At 36.7% G+C, this 25,230-nt stretch overlaps 1 protein-coding gene across 1 annotated transcript; it reads left to right on the top strand.

Moving 5' to 3' along the window:
- The first annotated feature begins 16,899 nt into the window (after window positions 1-16,899).
- LOC107465118 (glycogen synthase kinase-3 homolog MsK-1) lies at window positions 16,900-21,556 on the top strand. The gene is made up of 13 exons (XM_016084107.2): window positions 16,900-17,092; window positions 17,738-17,917; window positions 18,026-18,118; window positions 18,594-18,653; window positions 18,760-19,032; window positions 19,107-19,181; window positions 19,472-19,528; window positions 19,629-19,769; window positions 19,849-19,899; window positions 20,498-20,593; window positions 20,714-20,797; window positions 20,932-21,034; window positions 21,131-21,556. The coding sequence occupies exons 2-13, from the start codon at window positions 17,801-17,803 to the stop codon at window positions 21,211-21,213; spliced, it is 1,233 nt and encodes a 410-aa protein (XP_015939593.1). The 5' UTR covers window positions 16,900-17,092; window positions 17,738-17,800; the 3' UTR covers window positions 21,214-21,556.
- Window positions 21,557-25,230: the final 3,674 nt, after the last annotated feature.

Below are 25,230 nucleotides of genomic sequence, written 5' to 3' on the forward strand. Positions count from 1 at the left end.
TAACTAGATCATACTAAAAACATACTAAAAATAATGCCAAAAAGCGTACAAATTATCCGCTCATCAGTGGTCCTGCGCCACCATATCAACCTCCATTAACCGTTGGATGACCCCTTTATGGTCTTCCTACTGGTTATACCCCACCGATGTGTGGATTTATGCCACCTATCCATTTTGGGAATACCAATGGAGTTAATAATATGCAAAACCCACAACAACACTCTGAATTTTCTCGTGAGTATCATGTGGGCTCCACTTCGAATGCTACCAATTCAATGGCAGTATATCGACAACAAGTGGAGGAGAGTCACTATGATTTGGTTAATTTATTGACTCAGTAAATGACTACAATCCTGAATCCTATGATGGCCGATCATAAATCGAGATTCGAGCGTCTTGCTAGACAAGTCGAGAGGATTGCTCAAATTGTCGATTATGATGAAGGCGAGAGGCATAATGCTCGAGGAACTAATGAGGGGATGGAAAATATTTTTCAAAATGAAAATCATATTCCAAATCGAGAAAATCCTCGCATGGTTTATCGACATGAGAATGCCGATAATGTTTTACATGGATTACGTGGTGATCGTTATCAGGTCACCCGAATTGTGGAGGAGGTTTTAAATTGGATTGGATTAAATGTTGGTTTTATGAATCAGCCACATTTTGTGTCTGCTTTTCCCCAAGTAGTTCAAATGGCTGAAGTGGCAAGAGGAGTGAAAAATCTGAAAATAACCACAAAATTTGCTGGAGAAGTCAGAGAATCGACAATTGAACATGTTGCTCATTATTTGGTCGAGATTGGGAACCTAGCCAATGATGAAAATTTGAAAATAAAATTTTTTCCTTCATCATTGACGAAAAATACATTTACGTGGTTCTCGAATCTTAGGCCGAATTCGATCACAACATGGAATCAGTTAGAAACTGCTTTTCACGCTCAGTTTTATCGAGGAGAAATGAACGTAGCAGTTACCGATTTAGTAGCTTTGAAACGTGAAGATGGTGAAACCATCGATGACTATTTAATACGTTTCAAAAATGCTAGAAGTAGGTGCTACGTGACATTACCAGAAAATGAGATAGTGAAAATAGCAACTATGGGGTTGGGATTTTATATGCGCAGAAAACTGCTTAATGTGCATATTCCTGACTTGGCTCACTTGGCTGAAAAGGTTAGACAGACTGAGCTTATGAAAAAGGAGAAAGAAAAACATAGAACTGAACAGAGGTCGAAAAGTAAACCGTTTACTCAAAAAGAGAAGGTTGCTTATGTAACTATGGAATCCTCAGAGGAGGAAATCAATTTTGAAACAGAAGTTGATTTGGCTGAACTTAAGAAAGGCACTCCATATGTTTGTTCTTTATTGAAAAAACTCCTTGCCTTGGGAACGCACAAGGGTTTTAAATGCCCTCATCAATTGGTTTTAATGCTTTGTTTCTCTGTTCTTTTTGAACTTTTCACAAAACGGTTTCTCTTCTCTATTTCGTAACTCCCCTTTTCTTTCTCAGCTTCTATTTTTTCCTGCAAGCTTACGTTTCTTGGTGTCTCAACGTGGTTTTGGCGATCGTGAGTGCTTCCGACAGCAACTTCTGGCCTCTTCGTCTTCAACCTTCTTCCGCATTCTTCTCCTTTTTTCAGGTTGGTTTTTCTTTTTCTTCCGTTGTCTATTTTGCTGCTCTGTATTTGTTTTTTGAAGTTCTGACTGAGTGCATGTTGGAAAGCTTGAATCTTTGTATATTATCACGCTCGGTTTATCACTGTGATGCACGCCTTCTAGTCTTCTTTTTGCCCTTATGTATGCTTCTGGGTGTTTTCTCCTGATTTGGCTTTTTAGGGCTTCGTATGCTACTTCTATTTTGCTGAACTTTGTTGTTTTGAGGAAGTTTGCTCCTTTTGTTGGCTTTTGTTCTATTGATTGCTTTTCTTTGATGGAGACGGAACTTTTTTCTTTGGGCAGCTCATTTGATCTTTTTCGCGTTTTGTTTTTCTTTTTGGGATGTTACTTTCTGGGGAAAGGTTCCTCTTTGCTCTTGCTGCGAATTTTGTTAGGACATTAGTCTTGTAGATTTTCCTGGATCTTTACTCCCTGATTGCCTCCAAAGGATGCCCCTGGACCTTCTTGGTGTGGGTCCTGGGGTTTCCTTTTTGCTGTTTGTGCCGTGTTTGGACTGTGCTGGCTGAATTTCTTTGATTTTGTCTAAGATGTTTTTAGTAATCCACTCTCCTTTTCTTGTTTGTAGGACTAGTTGGCTATGTCTTCTCACAAAAATATTGTAGAGACGTCTTCTAAGGTTCCTGAGGGTATGTCCGATTGGCTTGACTCCGTTGTTTTGATGTGTGTTTCTGTGGTCAATGCTGAATTTTGTGTGGAGCTTAGGAAACATCACCGTCTCTGTAAGAGTAGGGATCAAGAGAAGAATTATGAGTTGGTGGCACCTGACTCCGAGGAGAGGGTTTGCTTTCCTGCCCTGACCCAGGGGGAGCGCCTTTTCTTTTATGCTTATGACTATTTCTTCAGCCAGTTGGACATCACCTTTCCTTTTACCTCGTTTGAGACCGATTTGTTGTGGTCGTGTAATGTAGCTCTGTCCCAACTTCACCCAAACTCCTGGGGCTTTATCAAGATTTTTCAACTTCTTTGTCAAGAACTGAATGTTATCCCCTCTCAAACTCTTTTTCTTTACTTGTTTGTTTTAACTAAGCCCGGGATTTCTTCAAAAAAGAAAGCCTCATGGGTTTCTTTTAGATCTGCACAAGGACACAAGGTTTTTACCATGTACGATGAGTCTTTTAGGGACTTCAAGAATTATTTTTTCAAGGTTCGAGCTGTTGAAGGAGCTCGTCCCTTTTTTCTGGAAGCGAATGGGGAGCCATCCTTCCCTTTACATTGGCAGCAGAATGTAGTAGTATCTCGTTATACATGGGAGATGCTTGATAAGGTCGAACAGGCCTTTGTGACGGTTTTGGAGGATCGTTGGGGGGAACCTCCTCATTTAGATACCAAAAAATGTTTGGGAGACCCCTCCCTTGTCTGGGATATATTGGGTATTACTTGATGTATACTATTTCTTTGTGTTTTGCTTTTTCCCCTTTCTTCCCAGTATGATAAATTGTTGTTTTCCATTTTCCAGAGATGGCCAACAATAATGATGCAATGAAGGCCTTCAAGAAGGCGAGGAAAGCTACTGCAGCTCAAAACACCTCGGCTCGTGTAGATAGGGAAGGAACTCTCAAGTTCCTTTGAAGCCGTCTGTGCCGAGCTCTCTTGGCCCAAAGAGAATGATCCCTACACCTCGGGTCCGTTTAATGGATCTCCCACAATCTTCTATTGCTGCTGTGGTTTCTTCTTCAGTCGTCCCTCCTCCTAAAAGACCTCGAACTGTTGAACCTTTCAACCTGGACGCCCCAGATTTTGACCTTATTGGCTTTGTGGACCAGCAGATCGCACCTTATGGTGCCCTCTCTATGGATGATGTATCTCTCCTTCATTACTTAGATTTTATAACTCAGAGTAGCGTTAAGATGGCTCATATGGGAGCTACTCTGTATCGAACTGCCCAAAATCTGCCTCTGCATGCTACCAAAGCCTTTATGGAGGAAGCTAAGCAAGAGTTTGATCGGATGAAGTGTCTGAAGGAGGAGTTTGAAGTGGAGGTGACTAAACTGAAGAATGAGCTGGAAGGAGAGAAGGCCAGCTCTCTTGCCCTGGTGGCCTCTGTGCGGTTGGCTGAGGATGTGGCATTGAAGCACAAAGAAAGCTATGTCACGTCCTACCGGGAAGTGATGCGTCTTCGGTAGGAGTTAGAGTCGGCCCGGGTTGATTATTTCGGAGCTCCAGGGTCACCTTGTGGGCAGCGTAACTGCTGCTTATGAGAACTTGAAGGGGCAGGTTCGGGTTATTGCCCCGGAGGTCAACCTTGCTTTATTTAGTTTGGATAATGTTGTGAAGGATGGTAAGATCGTTCCCGATGACCCTGATGATGATGATGTTGAGCCTCCCTTTGAGCTTGTCACCAAAGCCTCTATCGTGTCGACTTCTTCAACTCCTGCTTGTTCCGTAGCCGATTCTGATTGCCAGATATTGAATCGGGATGACGGGACAGTGGACGCAGTGCCTCTTCAGACTTGCCCTCCTTCACTACGTGCTGATGCTTCCGAGAAGCCTTCGGGTGCTTGATTGATTTCTGTAATTACTTTGTGTAGATAGCTCGGTTTGTGGGCGTTTGAACTTTTGATACCTTTTTAGTTGCTGGTTTTAGCAACTTTATTTTGGTAAACAAAATAGTTTTTCGGCTTTGTAGGCTGCATTTGTTGGCCTCTGACGCTGGCTATTATTATGACTTTCTGTTTTTATATCATATCTGTTTGCGCTTGTCTTGGTATCTTCGTAGTCTTTGAGAGTATTGGGATGATCGGCTTGATTCCTTTTCCTGATGTTGCTTTCAACAATTTTGAACTTTTGTTCAGGTCTTCGTTAGGAATTGTAATACTGAGATTGCCGATTATTTTAACTTGGTTTTTGCCCGAGTTGTTTGTTTGTAACCTTCCTTTTTGGACTTTACTTAGGTCTCTTCTAGGGGTAGCTTTATCATGTCGGATCCTGTCGAGTTACTTGGTAATCCTCTTTCTTGGACCTTGTTTAGGTCTCTTTCAGGGATTACCTTTTGTAACTTTATATCTTGGGCCGACTTCGTCATGTCGGGCCTTGTCGAGTTACTTGGTAATCCTATTTCTTGGACATTGTTCAGGTCTCTTTCAGGGATTACCTTTTGTAGCTTTATATCTTGGGCCGACGTCGTCATGTCGGGCCTTGTCGAGTTACTTGGTAATCCTCTTTCTTGGACCTTGTTCAGGTCTCTTTCAGGGATTACCTTTTGTAGCTTTATATATTGGGCCGACTTCGTCATGTCGGGCCCTGTCGAGTTACTTGGTAATCCTCTTTCTTGGACCATGTTCAGGTCTCTTTCAGGGATTACCTTCTGTAGCTTTACATCTCAGGCCGACTTCATCATGTCGGGCCTTGTCGAGTTACTTAGTAATCCTCTTTCTTGGACCTTGTTCAGGTCTCTTTCAGGGATTACCTTATGTAACTTTATCGTAGAAGTCCGACTTTATCATGTCGGGCTCTTCTAAGTTATAGTAATCCTCTTTTATAGGGTTGGCCAGACCTTTTTCCAAGGCTTTACTTATAACTTGGGTTGTTGTGGCTGGTCCGACTTCTTTATGCCAGCCAGTCTTCAAGTTATTTTATAGCAATCCATTTTATTAGGACCTCATCAGGTCCTTTCTATGGATCACTTTCTATAACTTCTTGCATTATTCTGTTTTCATCTTTGCCGATTTCGTAGAGTTTGGGTTTTAACCCTCGTTTGGTCGACCTTTTAATGAATTTGGTTTTCATCTTTGGTCTTTATCGTGATCGCACAGTGAATTTGGTTTTCACTTTCTGTCGATCTGTAGCTTTATAATCGGGTGATGAATGTTTCAGAATGATGCGGCTTGAGCGTTTGTAGAAAATTTGAACAAATTTTATTAAAAGAAAATGCAAATATATACATGCGGGGGTTAATTTCCTAAGTCGGGTGATTTGTAGGTCTTGGTCTTGGCGCCTCGTTAAAAAACCTTTTTAGGAAAAAGAGTGCGCCTTGTCCCAAGGTCCTTTATAATCCCTAGCTATAGTACCTTTTTAGGTTGCAGGCGTACCATGACCTAGGAAGCTCTCTCCTGTCGAGTTTGGAAAGCCTGTAGTAGCCCTTTCCCACAGCACTTCTATGACTCGGTAGGGTCCTTTCTAGTTTGCTGTCAGCTTTCCTTTTCCAGGGCGAGTTGTTCCAATGTCATTTCGGATTAGAATGAGGTCGTCCTCAGCAAATGCTTGCTGTATTACCTTTTGATTGTATCTGGAAGCCATTCGTTATTTTAATGCCTCTTCCCTTATCCGAGCTCTTTCTCGGACTTCCGGAAGTAGGTCGAGCTCTTCCCTTTAAAGTTGGGAGTTGGCTTCTTCGCTATAGTGGATTACTCTAGGCGACCTTTCTTCAATCTCTACTAGGATCATTGCCTCCATTCCATATGCTAATCGGAAGGGTGATTCCTTTGTGGTGGAATGTGGCGTTGTTCGGTATGCCCATAAAACCTATAGGAGCTCCTCGACCCATGCTCCCTTTGCATCCTGTAACCTTCGCTTCAGCCCAGCCAGTATGACTTTGTTGGCAGCTTCCTCTGTGTGAGTACCAGTTTTTTATAAGTGCATCAAAGTGTCTTCGATTAGACTAAATTTAAAAGATTAGATATAGTAAATTCATAAATTAATAAATAAAGTTCAGAAATTAACGTTTTGTAAACAAAATCAACGATTTTTTAAAGAAATTAAAGGGAACAACAAGTTACTTTCTTTTGAAATAAAGGACTTCTACATGTAAAATGATAATGATAAAATGATGAAAGCTAAATTTGATAAAAAAAATAAAGAATACGAATAATACTTAATGAATAAGATTAAATGAAATATGAAGAATACAAACAGGATTAAAATTAAAAAAAAAAAAAGAAGAAGGTAGAAAGAACCCTACAGAAAAAGGAAACTAGATCGCAAACTCAGGGATACACTGGGATGTGAGAGTGCTTAAAGTGTTTTTCTGAATAAAAGTTCCAACCCCTTCTCACTGAAATTCCCTAGTATTTATAAGCTACTCTTACATAACGGTCAATTAAAATTACATTAATTACAATTAATTATAATTAAAATAAATTACAATTTTGAAACACAACCGCTTTTGGTAACTGTTCCCGCTACATGATTATAGATATTCCCCATGTGATTAAGTATCCACTCCCATGTGATTAATTATCCACTAACCTTCTCACTTCTTTGACCACTCGACTAAATCTTCGAAAGTCTTCCTTCAAATCGAATCTCCTCCACGATTTAACTCCTTCGATTTCGACAAAGCAACTCGAAAACAACCTCCGTATCAGTAACTCCCAAACTTAGCCTCCTAAACACATTTCCTCGAAAATCCATATTCAATATCTTTTGATTCAAATTCTTTCAGATCAAAAATCAATTTTTGATCAACAAATTGCCCCCTTGGATTAATGTGGTTTCCTTTAATATCATTATCGAAAAGCAAAGCACTTAATCCAAAAACATCAGTTTTCAAATTAATAATAATTATCATTAAAAACTTCCATTATCACTAGCCCACTTGACACGTCTCCCAAGAGTCACGCCCTCTCTCTTCACCATTCCATCTTTCTCTCATACAACACAAATAGTAGATCCAACAGCCAATCCTTTGCAGCACTCCCCAGTAGAAACCCAAAGAATTGAATTGACTTCTCCAGACAATCAGATTATTCTTTCTGAAAAGAATTTAATAGTCCCTGATTCTGATTCTGCTTCCAAAGCTGTTGACACTACCAACTCAGACTCCTCCAAATCTAAGGTCCCAAAAATTCCACCAGATTTGCAACCAACACCTTCAGACTTGGCACAACTTCAAACCCCTTCAAGACCAAAACCAAGCACGTCAATCATCCCCACCACTCCATCAAGTGCTACCTTGGATGACTTGACTTCTATTTTGGATAAAATCATCCAGGGGACCAAAGTACCAATACCTGTTCCAATCATCTCAAGTCCAGTTTCTATAAGACCTCCAATCGAATTGGATCCTGATATTCGGGAACAACTTCGATCGCTCATCAAGCTCTTGGATCATCCTCCTTTTGCGTGGGTTAATGACCCAATTCTTAATCAACTTTTGACCTCTCTATTAAGCTCCTCTTTTAAAATTCCAACCAACATTCCCCATTCTGATTTAATTCAAGGATTTAAACAACTCATTGAAGAAAGTGTCACATTCCATTTTCAATTTCAAGAAATTGAAAATCAAGAAGCCATAGCCGTATCCAGAATTGAGAACTTCCAAGCAACTGCTCAACCAATCAAAGCTGCTCGTGACGAGTTTAATTTAAAGATTGCTTGTGCTATTTCTGTCCAAGCCTTTCATGATCAAGAAGAAGCATGGCTCGAAGCAGAATTGGCTTTGATTCAAGAACAACTCGCTACTCTCCACCAAAATCGGTCCACTTTGGCTAAACCTTTGGTTGTAGCTAAACAAGAACAATATCTCCTTATCCAACAGCTTGTCTCAATTGACACTGAGCGAGAAAAAGTCAAACAACAGCTTGAGGAGATCCAGATTGATAAATCTAAACAAACTGGGATGCTCACAACTTTGGAAACCAAAAGAACAAAACTGCGTTCTATTCTGGCTAAATTACTGGCGCCTTAAACTTTTTCTTTTATTTTGTAATGACTTTTGTCTCTTTTAAACTTTATGCATGTTGGATTTTCTATGTTTGCCAACAATGAAAAAGTTTTAAATATTTTTCATTAATTGAGCTAATCACCTTTCTTGACTCGATATCTTTAATTTGATAAGCATTTCCAGAATATGTCCCTATCACCTGAAAAGGACCTTCCCAACTATGGGACCACTTACCAAGAAATCTTGATTTCTTTTCCATTGGTAAAATAACTTTTAAAACCAATTCGCCTGTTTGAAAAGATTTTCTAGAATTTTGACGATTATAACTTTGAGCAATACTTTCCTTCTGTCGAATTATATTCTCTAATGCCAAGATTTGTTCTGAATCTAATTCATTTAATTCATCGAACATTGCATTCCAATAATCATCAACCGGCAAATCGTTTTGTTTCGATACCCTCAAAGTATTCAAATTAATTTCCAATGGTAATACTGCATCATGGCCATATACCAATTTATAAGGTGAGGTTCCTGTCGAACATCTTGGTGAATTTCGATAAGCCCATAATACTTGACTTAAAGTTTCGTGCCATGTTCGAGGCCTATTTCCAATATGCTTTTTAATTTAACCTATCAATATCTTATTTGCTGCTTCAACTTGGCCGTTAGCTTGTGCGTAATAAGGAGTCGAAGTAACCATACTAATATTCCTCGAAGCTACAAAGTTTTTAATTCTTTGACCAGTAAACATAGTTCCTTGGTCAGTACTTAATGTCTGAGAAATTCCAAATCGATGGATAATATTTTCCTCAATAAAATTAATTATCTCAGTTTGCCAAACTTCTACTAATGGAATAGCCTCAACCCACTTCGTAAAATAATCAATAGCCACTAAGATAAACTTATGTTGTCTTGATGAAGGAGGATGAATCAAACCAATTAGATCCAAAAACCAACCTCTAAATGGCCATGGCTTTATTATCGAATGTAACTTAGTTGCCGAAATTTGTTGTATCGAACCATGTTTCTGACATTCCTGACATGCTTTTGCATAATCAATACAATCTTTTATCATAGATGGTCAATATACATGATTTTGATATAACACCCATCTCATCTTCCTTCCTGCTTGATGAGCACCACAAATTCCATTATGAACCTCGCCCATAGCAACATTCTGATCTTCTTGACCCAAACATCTTGACAAACTTCCGTCAATTCCTTTTTTATATAACTCATCAGCCAATAAAACAAAATTCATTGCTCTCAATTTAATTTTTCTATCAACTGCAATATTGGGATCTTTCAAATATTGAGCAATAAGCTTTCTCCAATCAGAATCCTCCTATTCATCCATACACAACACTTCTCTTTCACTTGCAGGTACTAAAATTTGATGGATACTAGAGAATTTTCTAATAATTTCCAGGCTAACCCGATATTTTGAAGCAATTTGGACCAATTCATTAGTAATTTCATTATGAATTCTGGGGATATGCACCAAAGAAACCTTTCGAAAAGAAGTTAACATTTCCCAGGCAGTTACCAAATATTTCTGTAACGTTTCATTATTACATTTAAATTCCTTTGATTACTGCTTTAAAACCAACTGTGAATCTCCTAGAATTTGAACCTCTAAAGCTCCTTTGTCAATTAAAATCTCGAGACCTAAAATTAAAGCCTCATATTCAGCGACATTATTAGAGCAAGGATATTTTAATTCAAACAAAAATTCTGATGGAACACCCTCAGGCGAAATAATGAAGATTCCAACTCCTGCACCATCCTTGTGCTTAGATCCATCAAAATATAATTTCCAATATTTAACCTCTATATCAATAATATGTGCCCCCTGGTCATTTAGATCTTTCAAATTATCCACAAGAAAGTCTGCTATGACCTGTCCGTTTACAGCCTTCGATGGGACATATTGCAAATCAAATTCTGTTAACGCTAACATCCATTTTCCCAAACGCCCCCTTAACATAGGAAAACTAAGCATGTACTTAATAATATCAGTATGCGCTATAATCTTCACGGATTTAGCCACCATATAACACTTTAATTTCATACAAGCATGATATAATGACAAACACAATTTTTCAGTCGATGAATACCTTGTTTCGATATCAGTTAGAACTCGACTAAGGTAATAAACTGCACGTTCATGCTTATTTTCATCATCTTGGGCTAACATACAGCCAATCGAATTCTCAGATGCTGCAATATGTAATTTTAAAGGTTCAAATGGACGAACGTTTGCCATAATCGGAGCTTTAGCCAAGTAAGTTTTAATTGAATCGAATGCTAACTAATGTTCTGCAGTCCATTCAAATTTCGAGCCATTCTTTAATTTTACTAGAGGCGCAAACACCCTAGTTTGATCCGAAAGTTTCGAAATGAACCTCCAAAGATAGTTAATTTTTCTCAAAAATGATTGTACTTTCTTTTTCGACTTGGGTACAGACAAAGCTAATATTGCATCTGCTTTGTTTTTGTCAATAGCTATCTCCTTTTTATGAACGACAAAACCTAAAAAATTTCCTGCCGATACACCAAAAGCGCACTTCAAAGGATTCATTTTCAAACCCTTTTTCCTCATAGTCAAGAATGCTTTTCTTAAATGATCTATATGTTGATCTAAAGAAATAGATTTGACCATTACGTCATCAATATATACCTCCATAAATTTTCCAATGAACTCATGAAAAATGGCATTCATTGCTCGTTGATACGTTGCTCCAGCATTTTTTAAACCAAAAGGCATAACCACCCATTCATACGTACCTAACGCCCCAGGACAACGGAAAGCAGTTTTAGCCACATCGTCCTCAGTAATAAAAAACTGGTTATATCCAGAATAACCATCCATGAAGCTTAGAACTTCATTCCCTGCAGCAGAATCGATTAACATATCTGCAATTGGCATGAAATACTCATCTTTTGGAGTAGCATTATTCAAATCTCGAAAATCAATACACACCCTCAATTTTTCATTTTTCTTCATCACTAGAACTATATTTGATACCCACTCCACATAACAAGCGGTTCGAATGAATTTGGCTTTAATCAAGCATTCAATCTCTTCCTTAATTTTCATATTGATTCCAGGAGCAAAACGTCTAGGGGTTTGCTTCACAGGCCGAGCATTGGGTTTTAATGCTAATCGATGTTCTACTAACGATCGATCAAGACCAGACATTTCATGGTAATCCCATGCAAAATAATCCTTAAACTCATATAATAAATTTATCAGATTAGTTTGAAAAGGATCAATAAGATCTTCACAAATATATGTAACTCGAACATCATCATGGGTTCCCAAATTAACCTCTTCTAAAGAATCTTGGGATTCAAATCCCTTATAATGATCATCCTCAGTTGTACATTTTTCAAATCCCAAAGGCTCCAAATCATAAGTACAATGAAAAGTAAAATCGATAACATTATGAGAATGAGTTGACACTTGATCTTTGATTAAATCATCACAACTTTTATTCTTTAAACAATGAGCCTCTGCTATTAAATTGGCAGTCCGACTCATATCATTAACTTCATTACAAATAATAGGGAGATCATTACTACATTCGACTAGAGGTGTCGAATTAAACATATTACTACTAACAAATCTATTAATCCTATCTAATTCAACTTTATCAGAAGAATCATCTTTATTTTCTAAAGCTGGAAAATTACTTAAATAATTATGCAAAGTTACCAGGTAATCGGAAATTTCCTCAACCTGGTCCATGGTTCAATCTTCAAGGCCTTCAAGAATCACAATCCCAACTTGTTGGTTCATAGGGCATGTCTGGGTAGCGCAGCTTCATTGACAATCCCTCCGAAGTCAAATAACAACCTTCACAATTGTAAGGGTTCAGAGATCGATCAACATTTAAGGGCTTCAACTTGCGATTATATATCCTAAAATCGGCATGCATTTGTTCGACATAAAGACTTGAATCTGCTTTGATAATTTCAGGCTTGCCATCCTCAGTCCATAGAAGCACACTTTGATGCACTGTAGATGGCACTGCACCTACTCCATGAATCCATCTCTCCCAAGTAAAGTGTTATAACGCACCTTCAATGGGACCACCACAAACAATGAGTGTCTCTCCGACGACCCCACCTTCACAGTTAAGGTAACCAACCCTTTTGTTGGTGTGGAATTTCCACCAAAATTGGTTACAACAATATTTGTAGGGACCAACTCACTAACATGTTTCCCTACCTTTCCTAACATCCTTTCAGGCAAGAGACTTATTGCTGCCCCACCATCAATCAGTACCTTGTTTATCTTGAAACCATTCACAACAGCAATAATATGAAGAGGACGCAAATGAGACATTTGCTTTTCAGTAGGGCGAAGAAAAACACCTGGTTCATCTTCTATGCGAATAAAGGAAAAAGCCTCTTCGTCTTCCTGATCATAATCCCCATCCGGATTACCTTCGCATTTCCCAAGATACTCGGTAGGGATTATCGAAATTGTCCCTACCATATCATCATCTCCTTCGTCGAAATATTCCTCATCGACGTCAACATCTTTATCTACTCCAGAAGACTGAGCAATTGCCTTTCCTTTATCCATCTTGGCTGGCGATGGAATCTCCTTAGGATAAGTCTCTCCATCAGAAGGAAAAACAATTCGGGGATGCACTGAAGGAGTTGCCCCCTTGCTTGCTTGCTTCCCTGAATCAAGTTGAAGTTTCTTATTCTGATAAAAATTCCTTCTTCCTCCTCTTCCTCTTGGGTATCCTCTGGCTCGCCCTCGAAAAGTAGGATATTGACTTCTAGACGGTGCTCTATGTCCCCATTGAGGATTTCGTCGATACAAATGATCACGCTTTTGAAACTCTTGACAGTTTCTGATCCATTGAACACTAATAGCCTGAGATCGGCTCAAAGGTGTATTCACATCATGTGAATGAATTTTTGAACCAGAACCTTCTACACGTCGCATTGGTTGTCTCTGACGTGCTTGCTCTTCCCTGTGGGCTAATTCCTTCTTCATTCTTTCCTTTTCAAAGATTGCTGCTACTTCAGCATCAAAGACAGCATTACACCGTAGACACAGAGATATGTTTCGGTCTTTAATTTTTTACTGAACCAAAAAGTCTAACAAACCATCCCTTGTTCTAGGGTACACAGCTCTTACTTGTGACTCGAAATCATCAAGAGTCACATCAAAATCATAAGACATCCCCACCATATTCACTCCAAAACATGGTTCCACATAACTAGCATCAGTTTCGAAGGGATCCACATCGATCTTCATTTCCTTTTTGCCATCATCAAATTTCAAACGACCTTCCATTATTGCCTCCTGAATCAAATCCCTGAAACGCACACAACTGTTAGTCGAATGACTTGTTGCTTGATGAATTTTGCAATAAGGCTTTCCTTTTAAATCTTTCAAGGAAAGTAATGTTCGACCCTCAAGCAAAATCAATTGTTTATCTTTAAGCAACACATCGAAAATCTGATCAGATTTCGAAATTCAAAACTATATTTCTTTCCACTTTTAAGTTTTGACTCATTCGACTTCTCACTACTAGGGAGTTTTTTCAACAAAGAACAAACATATGGAGGGCCTTTCTTAAGTTCGGCCAAATCGACTTCTGTTTCGAAATCGATTTCCTCTTCTGAGGACTCCATGGTTACATAAGCAACCTTTTCCTTTCGAGTAAACTATTTACTCTTCGACCTCTGTTCGGTTCTATGTTTTTCTTTCTCCTTTTTCATTAACTCAGTTTGCCGAACCTTTTCAGCCAAATGAGCCAAATTAGGAATATACACATTAAGTAACTTTCTGCGCAAATCCTAACCCCATAGTTGCTATTTTCACTATCTCATTTTCGCGTAATGTGACATAGCACCTACTTCTAGCATTTTTGAAACATATTAAATAATCACGATGGTTTCACCATCTTCATGTTTCAAAGCTACCAAATCAGTAACTGCTATGTTCAATTCCCCTTGGTAAAATTGAGCGTGAAAAGCAGTTTCTAACTGATTCCATGTTGTAATTGAATTTGGTCTAAGATTTGAAAACCATGTAAATGTATTCTTCGTCAAAGACGACGGAAAAAATTTCATTTTCAAATTTTCATCATTCGCCAAATTTCCATTCTCGACCAAATAAGGAGCAACATGTTCAGTTGTCGATTCTCCAACTTCTCCAGCAAATTTTGTAGTTATTTTTGGATTTTCACCCCTCTTGGCACCTCAACCATTTGAACTACTTGGGGAAAAGCCGATACAAAATGTGGCTGATTCATAAAGCCAACATTCAATCCGACCCGATTTAATACTTCCTCTATGATTCGGGTGATCTGATAACGATCACCACGCAATCCATGTAAAACATTATCAGCATTTTCATGTCGACGAACTATACGAGAATTTTCTCGATTTAAAACATGATTTTCATTTTGAAAAATATTTTCCATCTCCTCATTTGTTCCTCGAGCATTATGCCTTTCGCCTTCATCATAATCGACGATTCGGGCGATCCTCTCGACTTGTCTAGCAAGACGCTCAAATCTCGATTCATGATCGGCCATCATAGGATTCAAAATCGTAGTCATTTGTTGGGTCAATAAATTAACCAAGTCATGATGACTTTCCTCCACTTGTTGTCGATATGCCGCCATTGAACCCGCAGCACTCGAAGTGGAGCCCACATGATACTCACGAGAATACTCAGAGTGTTGTTGTGGGTTTTGCATAACATTTACTCCATTTGCATTCCCAAATCGGATAGGTGGGACAAACCCACCCACTGATGGGGTATAACCAGCAGGAAGGCCATAAGGGGGCCAACCAACGGTTAATGGTGGCTGAAATGGGGGCACAGGACCTCGTGGACGAATATTACGTCCAGTATTTCCAGTTTGAATAGTCGTGACGACTATACTTTCAGTTCCGATTGCACCTTCCGAACGTGAAGACACGTCGGCCTGTTGTACGGATACCAGTATACTATCATTGGTGGAGGAACCACCATTCACATTTGACAATTCATCAGCCATGTGAATGATCTTCCCACTTCGTAATCGCATACACTGGAAAATAATAACTTTTGACACACTTCGACTTAAAACTGTCCCACCGGGCGTGCCAATTTGTTTTGTCGATTTTTAACAAATTGATGGTGGTTCAATTCTAATGGTCTGGGAGCGAAACCAACTCCTCTGTGCGAGTACCAGTTTTCTATAAGTGCATCAAAGTGTTTTCGATTAGACTAAATTTAAAAGATTAAAATACAGTAAATTCATAAATTAATAAATAAAGTTCAGAAATTAACATTTTGTAAACAAAATCAACGATTTTTTAAAGAAATTAAAGGGAAACAAGTTACTTTCTTTTGAAATAAAGAACTTCTACATGTAAAATGATAATGATAAAATGCTGAAAGCTAAATTTGACAAAAAAAATAAAGAATACGAATAATACTTAATCAATAAGATTAATGAAATATGAAGAATACAAATAGGATTGAAATTAAAAAGAAGAAGAAGGTGGAAGGAACCCTACAGAAAAAGGAAACTCGATCGCAAACTCAGGGATACGCTGGGATGTGAGAGTGCTTAGAGTGTTTTTCTGAATAAAAGTTCCAACCCCTTCTCATTGAAATTCCCTAGTATTTATAAGCTACCCTTACATAACGGTCAATTAAAATTACATTAATTACAATTAATTATAATTAAAATAAATTACAAATTTGAAACACAACCGCCTTTGGTAACTGTTCCCGCTACATGATTATAGATATTCCCCATGTGATTAATTATCCACTCCCATGTGATTAATTATCCACTAACCTCACTTCTTTGACCATTCTACTAAATCTTTCTAAAGTCTTCCTTTAAATCGAATCTCCTCCTCAATTTAACTCTTCGATTTCGACAAAGCAATTCGGAAACAACCTCCATGTCAGTAACTTCTAGACTTAGCCTCCTAAACAGATTTTCTCGAAAACCCATATTCGATATCTTTTGATTCAATTTCTTTCAAATCGAAAATCAATTTTCGATCAACACAGTGTAAACAAAATAAAAATACACGTATCTCGTTTATACTGTAAATAAAATATACATGTCATTTTTTTGTGTCTTATCTTATTTACAATATAAACGTTGTAAACTAGATATATGATTCTTATTTCGGTTACATTGTAAATGTGATAAAAGATATAATTAATTTTCGTAAAAATACTAAAAATTGTATATTTTAATAAATAAAATATTATTTTATTTATTTAAAAAAAATCCCCGATAAAATACTCAAATTAATTCGAATTTAATCAAACTCGGTTAATCCCACCCTCATGTGGACCCTTTCTTGTAATATCCATTTTGGATTGTTATTACCTATTCTTTTTCCCCTACCAATTTAGTTACATATATAGAAGTGACTTTGAAGTTTGAACTTTGGAACTTTGAACGGTCAAAAGAGTAAGAAAGAGAAAGACCAAACCAGGCCTGATACAGTACACACATACGCACAGATTTTTCCTTTTTTAAATTTCCACCACCCTCCCCAAAAATTAATACTACTAAAAAATAAATAAAAATATAATAAATAAAATAAATATGACTGGCTTTGTTCTTTGACTGTCACCAGCGCATTCTAGCACACCACACAAAAAGGCAGAAACTGTTTCCTCACACAAAATACGAAAAAAAAAAGAAAAAGAAAAAGAAAAGGGAAGCCAATCCCCAAATCACCACCACCTTATGGATTTCTTTTGATCCTTTCCAAGCTTCGTTTTCATCTTCCTCCATTTTTTTCCATTCCGAAGAGTGTATATCTTCTATCTCTCTTTTTCTCTCTCTCCATGTTTTTGTGTATATATTTATGCCGTAGCTTTTTTATTTTAATTTTTTTTTACACCACCAAAATTTCCGTGGTTCGCTTTCTCATCGATGTAACCACGTATGCTGGAGTTTCCACGTATGCTGGGGTTTTACTATGTTTGTTTTGCACATTAATTTTGTTCTATGTGTTCGGATCGGGCTGTTTCGCTTTCTGTTACGGGGATCTTCAGTTAGGGATTTGATTTTCTTTTATTTTTTATTTTTTTTTTCTGGCGAGGTATGTGATCTCAACGGTGAACTTTCTGTTTGTATTGTGTGGAGTTCTGCGTGATTGATGGCTCATCAAATTTTTGTTTTTTATTGTTCATTTTTTACCCAAAACGAGCTTTTAGGTTTTGTATTTATTTATTGTTGTTATTATTAAATATGCTCTTTTTAATTTTCTAATTTTAATTTTCCTGCTTGTTTGACTCTGTAAAAGATGTAACCTTTAAATTTGAGATTCCGTTTCCACGTCTATCCATTAACTGCAGAATTGCTTTCCATTATTGTTTATTTTTTTTTGTTTATATATACACGAAAAAGAATATTTTTCCTGGTATGATGCTAATGTAATTGATTTCTTGGGGCAGGTAAAAGATTATTATGCGAGTAGTTTTGTGAGCTGCTAAAAAGAGAAACGGATTTCAGTGAAGATGGCATCTGTTGGTGTTGCACCAACTTCTGGTTTGAGAGAACCCAGTGGTCATGCCGCAGCTGGTGTTGATAGATTACCAGAGGAAATGAATGATATGAAGATTAGGGATGATAGAGTATGTCACCTTTTTCTTTTATTATACAATAGCTGTATATTTTTTAGTGCAGGTTTGATTGTAATGTTTAAGTTAGGTAACCTTGTTAAAACTTGCTTAATCCTGTAGGAAATGGAAGCCACAGTTGTCAATGGGAATGGAACAGAGACGGGGCATATCATTGTGACTACCATTGGTGGTAGAAATGGTCAGCCAAAGGAGGTATATATACCTTCTTCACTTTGATTCCCTGACTGTCAAATGTGGTTTGAAATGATTTTAACATGCTGTGCTTATATTGTGGTGCGCGATGACGGTGGATTATCAATTCTTCATGTTGATGTTGTTGTTTGTAATTGTCTTTTTTCTCCCCAAATTCCACTCCTACATCTGTTTTGACTTGTGATTTTGAATGCTGAATTTTGAAATTTGAAGTGAGATTAAATTGCATTTATCCTTAAACAAGTTCTTTTCGGTCTGAAGATTTTGGTAGTGTACAATGAGCAACATTTTGCTTGGTGTGTTCAACATATCTGTGTTCTGTCTTGTGATTGGGAAGTATCTTCACCAGTTGGCTACTCGTGGATGAAGCCTTATGAGATGTTTATAGGGATCAGTGATGCCATATGTGTGGTTTACCCTGTATTTTCTGATTTTTAGTAGTGTACAAAATCTTATACATTTCTTTATATTTCAGACTATAAGCTATATGGCAGAGCGTGTTGTAGGGCATGGATCATTCGGAGTTGTCTTCCAGGTAAGAATTCTCGTTTGGTGGATGATATGTCTTGTTTTATCATTTTCAACATTGTGATATGTGTTGCCTTTTAGTACTGATATTGAGTATGATACTATGAATGTAGGCTAAATGCTTGGAGACAGGTGAAACTGTGGCTATCAAAAAGGTTCTTCAAGACAAGAGGTACAAGAATCGGGAACTGCAAACAATGCGCCTTCTTGACCATCCAAATGTTGTCTCTTTGAAGCATTGTTTCTTTTCAACCACTGAAAAAGATGAACTATACCTTAATTTGGTTCTTGAGTATGTTCCTGAAACAGTTAATCGTGTTATCAAACATTACAACAAGTTGAACCAAAGGATGCCACTTATATATGTGAAGCTATACACGTACCAGGTATGTTTTGTTGCTCTTAATATGTTCAGCCATTGCCTTGTTGGTGTTGTGACAATTTGTGTGATATGCTGCAGATCTTTAGGGCATTGTCTTATATTCATCGTTGTATTGGAGTTTGCCATCGTGATATCAAGCCTCAAAATCTATTGGTATGCCTTTTATATATGTGTGAATACATCCGCTATCTCTTTTTTTTTTAATTTTTAAATCGTTTTCTTCTCATGTTTCAATATTAATGGTCTAAACATCAAAAGTGAATATGATTTATAATAGAGCAATATGACTTGGACACATGAACCGTCACAAGGCTTAGTTGTTCTCATATTTCATATCTAAGATTGTGTTTTAGTGGCTTAAAGATAGGAAACTATCAATTCAAACCCAACTCTGGTGTCAGGATGGTTTGGTAGAGATACTAATTCAGCATTCATCTTTGCAGGTCAACCCTCACACCCATCAAGTTAAACTCTGTGACTTTGGAAGTGCGAAAGTATTGGTATGTTATATACATCTGCATGTGCTTTAATTCTTTCCTCTTTGACCATTCTCTTTTAATTTTTATTATCCCTATCTTACTGTAATCTGACCTTTGACAGGTAAAAGGCGAACCAAATATATCTTATATATGCTCCAGATATTATAGAGCACCTGAGCTTATCTTTGGAGCTACTGAATATACTACAGCTATTGATGTTTGGTCTGTTGGTTGCGTTTTAGCTGAGTTATTGCTTGGACAGGTTGGTGACTGCTGATATGAGCTCTTTTAGTTTTTTTTTTGTTTGGTTATTTAATTGATTTTCTTTCTGCTTTTCCCAGCCTTTATTCCCTGGTGAGAGTGGTGTTGATCAGCTTGTTGAGATAATCAAGGTAATCTTTTTGTGATAAGTAAATTTTTTTCATCGTTGCTCTACTTAGGCTTGGTTTGGTAAAATTTTTTGAAAAGGTGCACCAGTACCTCGTTGTGTTTGATAAATAAGAAAAGACCATGTATTTGTGCTAGCAACTTTAAAAATTAGGGGTGCCTTTGGAAGCACCTAAGGAAGAGTTTCTCAGAGTTGATGTGTATTTATTAAAATTAAAAAGTCTCATATAACATCGTATATTAATAAATATCCAAATTTATTCTTATATTTATATCTATTATGGTGTTTTAAATTTTAAAAACTATTTTATCAAACACAATTGTTATTGGTTGTGCTTATTATTGAAAACCATTTTTAATTTACCAAATATAGATGCTATACCTTTTAAAAAGCCATCTTTCAAAAGCTAGTTTTGATAAGCTACTTTCAAAAAGTAAAAGCTTTATCAAACCAAGCCTTATTTGCATTGTCTTTTGCTTTAGCATTTTAAGACCGAATTGGCCTATTTGATGATTTGAAAACCTGGATAAGTGCCCTTGCTAATTTATGCAGTGCTGGTATTGTTAACATATGAATGATCCATCTGTGGTTGGTTTTCATAGGTTCTCGGCACTCCAACAAGGGAGGAAATTAAATGCATGAACCCTAACTATACAGAATTTAAATTCCCGCAGATTAAAGCACATCCATGGCACAAGGTATCAAACATAATTCTTGATCTTAAATCTTCTTTTATGTTTCATTCATAAGGTCACAAGACATTTAAGCCTCATTGAGCGTACTTTACTAAGATATATTTGTTAATTTTCTTTTACTAGATCTTCCATAAGCGCATGCCACCGGAAGCTGTTGATTTGGTGTCAAGACTACTTCAATACTCCCCTAACCTACGGTGCACAGCAGTAAGTATATGATTCTGCAAGTTTGTTGGGCATATTTATGGTTTCTAACCACTAATGATACAGCAGCTTTTTTCATCTTCCAAGTTTTTATATAATTTGTGTGCTTTTTCTTTTTCCTCTTCAATCTGGTGCAGTTAGATGCCTTGACTCATCCTTTCTTTGATGAGCTTCGTGACCCAAACACTCGCTTGCCAAATGGCCGCTTCCTTCCACCACTATTTAATTTCAAATCTCATGGTATGGCTATTTTGTTTGTGTATATGTGACAGCCTTTTCATTGTCATTAATATATCTTCTGTCTGACATTTTCTGATGTTACTATCACATTACCAGAACTGAAGGGAGTCCCCGTTGAAACCTTGGTGAAATTAGTACCCGAGCACGCAAGGAAGCAGTGCCCGTTTCTTGGCTTGTGATATGATGTCATGAAAATGTAACAAAACTCTTTAAGTGTTGTTTCAATATGAATACCTCGCCTTTCCTCTATTTATAATGTGATATTTGTTGCTACCTGTGTTGTTGGTTGCCATGTAAAAGTAGAGATATATGTCTAGTACTTATATATGTTACCCAACCCTCAACGGGGGTATTCACAATGCCCTGTTTCGTGTATCAAAAGCTGATTGCAACATGCAATAGAAGACAAAAAATGTCTGCAATTATCTTAATGATGTATTTGTTGAGACAGCGATGGGTTGTTGGCTAGTTTAGTTATGGTTGTAGCGTGGTAGTTGGAAGTTTTGATGGCCTTATCATATCTCTGCATCTGTTTATTTTTCCACCTCCTTTTCCTTTGTGTTGGTAATCCGTGGTGGAACGACATTGGACTTGGTCACCATGGTTGTCTATCATTGCTGTATTGGGTGTATCCAAATTCATAAATGTAATTGCATTCTTCCTTCGTTAATCTAGCAGACAAATAGTGACGCGCTATCTGGTGGTTTCTACTACTTATCTCTGTTTTCTTTTTTTGGTTTATACTCGTTAAATAATAGTTATCATACCAACCTGCACAATTGCTTCACAATGGCCATTTGTCTTTGATATATATGAAAAATAATCATTTGTACTTCTAAAGTTGTAAACGGTTAAAACTACTCATGAAAAAAAAATGAAATTATGTATTTATGGAAGAGTTCTGTTGCACAAAAATAATCAAACGATAATTTTTGGTGGACTTTGTTGAAAAATTATTGAATTTCATAATTATTGAATTTCATAATATGTATTCCAAAATTAGTGTTTGGTTATTTTTTTCAAAACAAAATTCATCTTCCTAATATTTAAAGGAGTAAAAATTCAAATATATATTGTCTTTTTAAAATATCAGAGATTTAAAAAAATTCAAAACTTTTTTTTATGTAGAAGTTAGGAAGGTGATGTATATATATTATACAAAAAGAACGATTCTTTCTCTATATTAACTTATCACTATAAAATACTAAAAATAGTTTAAAAAAGAAATATAATAAAAATAAATAAATAATTATCATTGTGAAGTAAGAATGTTGTAATTCATGAATATGAATATAATAAAGTCTCTTCTTGTAATATAACATGGATGTACACATTAACACTTTGTTTGGATGCAAGATGAAAAATGAGAGAAAAGAAAATAGGAGGAAAGAAAATGAGAAGAAAGAAAATAGAAAGAAAAGTTGATTTTTTTATATTGTTTGCATGAAGAGAAAATGGATGGAAAGAAAATAGAAAAAAAAATCTTTTGTTTGGATAAAAAAAATAAGAAGAGAGAAAATCATAACTAAGTGAAATTACATTAATACCCTTACCTATATTATATATAACTTATAAGGTGAAAACTTAGATGCAATCGACTTCACATGAAGTTGATAGCTGAGAGTCGTTAGATGAAAATTTAGTCAAATCAGTCAAATTATCTAACGACTTTTAGTTATCAACTTCACGTAAAGTCGACTGCACCTGAGTTTCCACCAAATTATAATAAACTAATGTATTTAAATTATTTTTCTAATAAAAAGTGATCCCGATTGTATTTCAGAATTTTAACGTATTATTTTTGTTAACAATAATTTTTTTTGAATTTATTTTTTATTATCTTTTAAATGTCACAAATAAAAAGATGTATCATTGTTTTTTAAATATATATAAATAAATAATTTTCTAAAAGAATAATAAAAATTACTCATAGGTGGCATTGTTGAGCATGACGGTAAAGTTGTGATGGAGAGAGAAGTCTTTTTAAGTTTTAGAGACAGCTAGCTATATTAGAAATTTCGCTTTTAATTTTAACACAATAAATAAATTGATAATTTTACTTTTATTTTAGAATTCTCATTAGTTTTCTTTTGGAAGGAAAAGTTGGACGTAGGTCCTACACCACTGTTTTTTCTTTCAATCTAATTTTCTTTTTCATTCAATCAATAAAAAATTTATTTTTCATCTATTTTCCTTTGTTGTATTTTCTTTCCTCTTAATTTCTATGGATCCAAACATAATATAAAAATGTCTCTTTTGAATTTGGAAACAATGAGATTTGGTTGGGATAGAAATTTAGGATCATCATTGCATGTCTTCTGATCATTTGACTTAGGCTTAGCAAAGGTGGACTTGGCCAGTAAGCAAAGTTTGGGGTAATTGAGTTTGGGTATTTATCTTAGGTGCATTTGAGCTAGGAGATGCTTTGGGTTTTGGTGCCGTGAGCTTAGGGGCAGTGGACATGAAAAAAGTGGGTTTTGTTATAGTGGGTTTGAGGCAATGGGTACTGAGCTTGGTGCAGTGGATAGTGGGCTTGCGGCAATGGATTTGAACTTAATTCAGATATCAAAGGTAACTAGTTTTTCAAGTTGACTTAATACTGTGCTAGTTTCCTTCACAGTTTTAACATCTTCTACTTTAACTTCTTTCATCCCTTCCATTCCAACCTTCTAACTTTTAGCAGGTTAGTCATTATTTTTAGTCTCAGACAAATTTATTACGTCAATTATATCATAAATCAAAGGTTTGTGTTCAAAATAGATATAGATGACGTTGTTATTATCGTGGCAGTACCTGATCATATTTCTAAGGTCCTGGTCCACTTACAATCTCCTGAGACCGAACTCCAACCCTTCATTAGGATCCAAAAACTAACATGCATCAACCTTGTCATACCTAAATTTTTTATAATAACTTGTCTCCGCAAACACGATCTTCATCGATTGCAACCCAATCATACAAGTGAGATGTGTAGATAACACTTCCACCAGCTCGTGTCTCTAACTTTCCACCATAGTGAAAAATAAGTTTCAATCGATCAGGCACCTGAAGTTTCTAGCACAGTGCAAAAACAGATAGCATTAGTCATTTTGTGATTAAATAATCATTTTGCACAAAACAAGAAATCAACACTATAGTTACTGTTACGTGGGTAACCTGAGCTTAATGGATTGGGCTTGTAAGGTTGGCCCAAACATCAAGATGCGGTGGTCTCCGACTTGGTTTGCGTCTGGGAGTCGCCGTCCGACTTGTGTGTATGAAGGAATGGGGGTAGTACCTACAAAGACACTCCGATGCCTAACTCAGCAAAAGGTTTATCAGGTTTAAGAGTATTGGAACTTAGTGATACCTGAGGGGTGTCAGTGTATTTATAGTGGTGATCCAATAACCACCGTTGGAGTAGTTCCACTTTTCAGGATGGATAACCGTCCCTTTATCTTAGGGTAGTTGAGATATGGCTCCTGGAAGTGGGGTGAGAGATTTTAGGGGCAGTTACTTATTGGAATAAGTGTTATCTGCCAACTATCCTTCGAGCCTGACTTCTTCGAGGAGGAGTCTGTGTCAAATCTAGGGGTGAAAATAGGCCAGGCGGCCTGCAGCCTGCAGCCTGGCCTGTGTTTGGCCTGGCCTAGCCTAGCCTGATAGAAAATAGGCTCAGGCTCAGACTATTAAAAAATTCTATATTCTTTAAAAGGCCAGACCTAGGCTTTTGAAATAGCCTATTGGGCCTGTCAAGCCGGCCTGAGCCTGCAAATATATATAGAGAGTTTTATTATACTAGTAAAAATACTATTAGAAGGATTTGAACTTGGGTCTTCTATCTTATAATAATACCTTTATCCACTCAGTCATTTGTCTCTTTAATTATATATGTGTATTTTGTATCAATATTATTCATAAATTTATTATTTTATATTTTATAATTTTAAAAATTAAATTATATCTTAAATTTAATTATTATTAAAAAAAAACAGGCCTATTGACAGGCTTCAGGCAAGGCCAGATTTAACAACAGGCCAGGCTAAATACTCGTTAAAAAGCCTATACCAGGCTACAGGCCAGGCTAAGGCCAATATACTCTATTACAAGCCTGGCCTGTTAAGAGTAAAGCCTGGTCTGGCCTGGCCTGTTTCCACCCCTAGTCGAATCCGACCTCTTCTAGGGAGGTCGGTAGGTAATGAAGGCTAATCTTTGAG

Source organism: Arachis duranensis, chromosome 9, assembly GCF_000817695.3.
Source record: "Arachis duranensis cultivar V14167 chromosome 9, aradu.V14167.gnm2.J7QH, whole genome shotgun sequence".
NCBI classification, from domain to species: Eukaryota; Viridiplantae; Streptophyta; class Magnoliopsida; order Fabales; family Fabaceae; genus Arachis; species Arachis duranensis.

Bases quoted from the DNA above. Each gene is read 5' to 3' on its own strand.
- LOC107465118 (XM_016084107.2), top strand. From the start codon at position 17,801: ATGGCATCTGTTGGTGTTGCACCAACTTCTGGTTTGAGAGAACCCAGT. The intron at 18,654-18,759 runs GTAAGAATTCTC...CTATGAATGTAG, and splicing joins CATTCGGAGTTGTCTTCCAG to GCTAAATGCTTGGAGACAGG. The intron at 19,182-19,471 runs GTATGCCTTTTA...TCATCTTTGCAG, and splicing joins TCAAGCCTCAAAATCTATTG to GTCAACCCTCACACCCATCA.